The 2646-nt window shown below is 38.6% G+C and overlaps 1 protein-coding gene across 1 annotated transcript; it reads left to right on the top strand.

Annotated features, from left to right (window-relative positions):
- The first annotated feature begins 269 nt into the window (after window positions 1-269).
- LOC120089253 (ethylene-responsive transcription factor 3-like) lies at window positions 270-1577 on the top strand. The gene is made up of 2 exons (XM_039046675.2): window positions 270-409; window positions 499-1577. Exon 2 carries the CDS (start codon window positions 518-520, stop codon window positions 1175-1177), a length of 660 nt encoding a protein of 219 aa, XP_038902603.1. The 5' UTR covers window positions 270-409; window positions 499-517; the 3' UTR covers window positions 1178-1577.
- The last annotated feature ends 1069 nt before the right edge of the window (window positions 1578-2646 follow it).

Genomic DNA, 2646 nt, shown 5'->3' with positions numbered 1-2646 from the left:
CATATTTATTATTATTATTATTATTTTTAAAAAAGGTGTTTTTATCGAGGGGCACCATATAGGGGCTTAAGAGAGAGAAAATTAAAAGTAGAGTTTTAGGGTTATTGGTTGAGTGTACGTATATGACAGATGTGTATATGGCTGTCTTTTTGCCAATGGCATTTTCGTCATTTCTCCATCCCTACTTTATTTTTTTTCCTTTCTCTACAAAAATTAATTTAATTTAAAATTTATTGAAATTAATTTAAAAAAGATGAAAATTACACGAAGCAATGAACCTCGACCCGGATCTCTCAACTCTCATTCCTGAGGGAGAGAGATAAAACCGACCCTCTAGAGGGAGAAGAAGAAGAAGAACCAGAGGCAAAAATGGCGATTCGTATTTGACAGTCGAGTTTCAAACGATGTGGTAATCATCTTTTTCCCTTTTCTTTTTGTCAATAATCGACCATCTTCTGCAATTTTTTCTTCTTCCTTTTGAATCATTTCGGTTCGAAGAATTTTCCCTCTTTCATCCATGCGGCGAGGCAGACCCTCAGATCCATTTACAGCTACAGAAATACCCAAATCGACCATTCAACCTGAAAATCCTCTCAAGGAGATCCGTTACAGAGGCGTTCGTAAGCGTCCTTGGGGTAGATACGCGGCTGAGATCAGAGATCCTTGGAAGAAAACTAGGGTTTGGCTTGGTACCTTTGATTCCGCTGAAGAGGCTGCTCGGGCTTACGATAATGCCGCTCGGACCCTCCGTGGTGCTAAGGCCAAAACTAACTTTCCTTTACATCCATCGACGATTTCCATTCAACAACAAATTCCTTTCTACCAATCGCCGCCGGATTTGCACGATTCGAATGGATTTGGTGGGAAGATTGAGTGTGTTCAGGCTAATAGGCCTACATCGAGCAGTTTGAGTTCTACCGTGGAGTCGTTTAGTGGGCCCCGGATTTCTAACCCTTTGTCGTCGCTGTCTATGGTTCGTCGGAGGCCGGTGCAGCCAGTTTCGCCGGATGATTGCCATAGCGACTGTGATTCGTCTTCCTCGGTTGTTGATGATGATGAGGTCTGTGTTCTTGCTTCTTTCCGTAGAGCCTTGCCCTTTGATCTTAACTTACCGCCTCCGATGGACGTCGTGGATTTAACTGGTGATGATCTTCAAGCTACTGCTTTATGCCTCTGATGAATGATGACACCGTGGTTGCTTTATATCATCGTGGTTTGAAATGGTCCTTTTTTTTTTCCACATTTCTTCTGTTTTTTCTATCTTATTTTCTCGGGAAAAACACTAAACTGAAGAATTTTCGAATATGGTGGTAAGTTGAAGAGAAATTTGATCGGCCTCCTTCCCACTCTTCCCTTTTTACTTTGTTAGACTTTTTAGAACTGGGTTCCCTTCGACGACCATGGGCTATAAAATGTTGTCTGTATCATTGAAGCTTTTTAGCATCGTTTAAGTTGGCTGTGTATCCGATCTGGGATTTTCCTTTCTTGATCTGATTCACATCATCAAATCCTTACTTCTGTACAAAGAATTTACTCATCTAATTTAAAGAATCTGCAGTGTTCTAATTGCCATAAAACTTTTCTTGCCCATCTCTGGTTATTTTAATATCTATTCTTTTGATGAAATTACATTCCTCTCTGTGTGATGATGATATGCTTTGTTTGATCTGATTATTTGTTGGGAAGGCGCTGAGCATATGTAGTGGAGGGCATGTTCTTTGATCTTTATGACTTTTTTCAGAGATTAGAAAATGGAGTGTTTTAGGCTTATGGGTTTGTTTGAATGGCTGAAGAATGGAGCTGTTTGCAAATATTGAATGTGGGAATGGACAATAGGGGGGAGGTGGTGGGCATTGATTTTTTTCTGAAGAATGGGGCTCTGTTTGTTTTCTTTTTTAATTTTAATTTTTCTTTTCTTTTTTGATAAGAAACATTTATTGCACATGTGATGCTTGATTCTTCTTGCCACACCATTTCTGATTCTGATCTCAATGTGCCCAAAACCCAATAGAAGCAGGCACCCTTCCCAAGTTCTTCCCCTCCATTAGACAGAGCCTTCACCAATTGCATTACTTTGCTCAGTTTTCCTTCCCAATGCCATGTGCTTGCACCTCATATTGGCAAAAACCCAAATGATTCAAAAAGGAAATAAACTGATTCAAAGGGTTCTTTTGCCAATTTTCTGAAATTTACATGTTGTATTTTCATCTACAAGCAAAACCAAGCCATAATCCTCCTCTTTATGATTTCCTTGGTGGGTTTTAGTGAACATAATCATATTGGTCTTTGATGGTTCTGGTTGGCCCATGATACAATTTCTAGCCATCACCCCTGTTAGCTTTTTTCCCTCTGAAGCTTTCCTCCTTTTTAGAAGATCATGATGAATAGAGTAAATAAGAATTGTATAACTTTGTTTTTGATGTTGGTTGAATGAAATAGCTGTTGAAAGATGGTGTGATATTGTTGTATAAATAATTTGATGATAGTTATCTTTTGATATATTAAGTAAGACCTTGAGATTAGAACTGTGCTTTAATAATGAAAAATGAAGTGGAGTGGAAATTTGAACAAAATCTTTGAGATTGATTTGAAAGGAAGGCCCAGCCAATAACTATCATACAGGTGCTATAATTTACTTCACTTTTC

Source organism: Benincasa hispida, chromosome 10 (assembly GCF_027475165.1).
Source record: "Benincasa hispida cultivar pf3 chromosome 10, pf3_genome.v1.1, whole genome shotgun sequence".
Taxonomy (NCBI): Eukaryota; Viridiplantae; Streptophyta; class Magnoliopsida; order Cucurbitales; family Cucurbitaceae; genus Benincasa; species Benincasa hispida.
This window is presented reverse-complemented; position numbering and strand designations above follow the sequence as displayed.

Coding starts and splice junctions, on each gene's coding strand:
- LOC120089253 (XM_039046675.2), top strand. CDS start 518: ATGCGGCGAGGCAGACCCTCAGATCCATTTACAGCTACAGAAATACCC.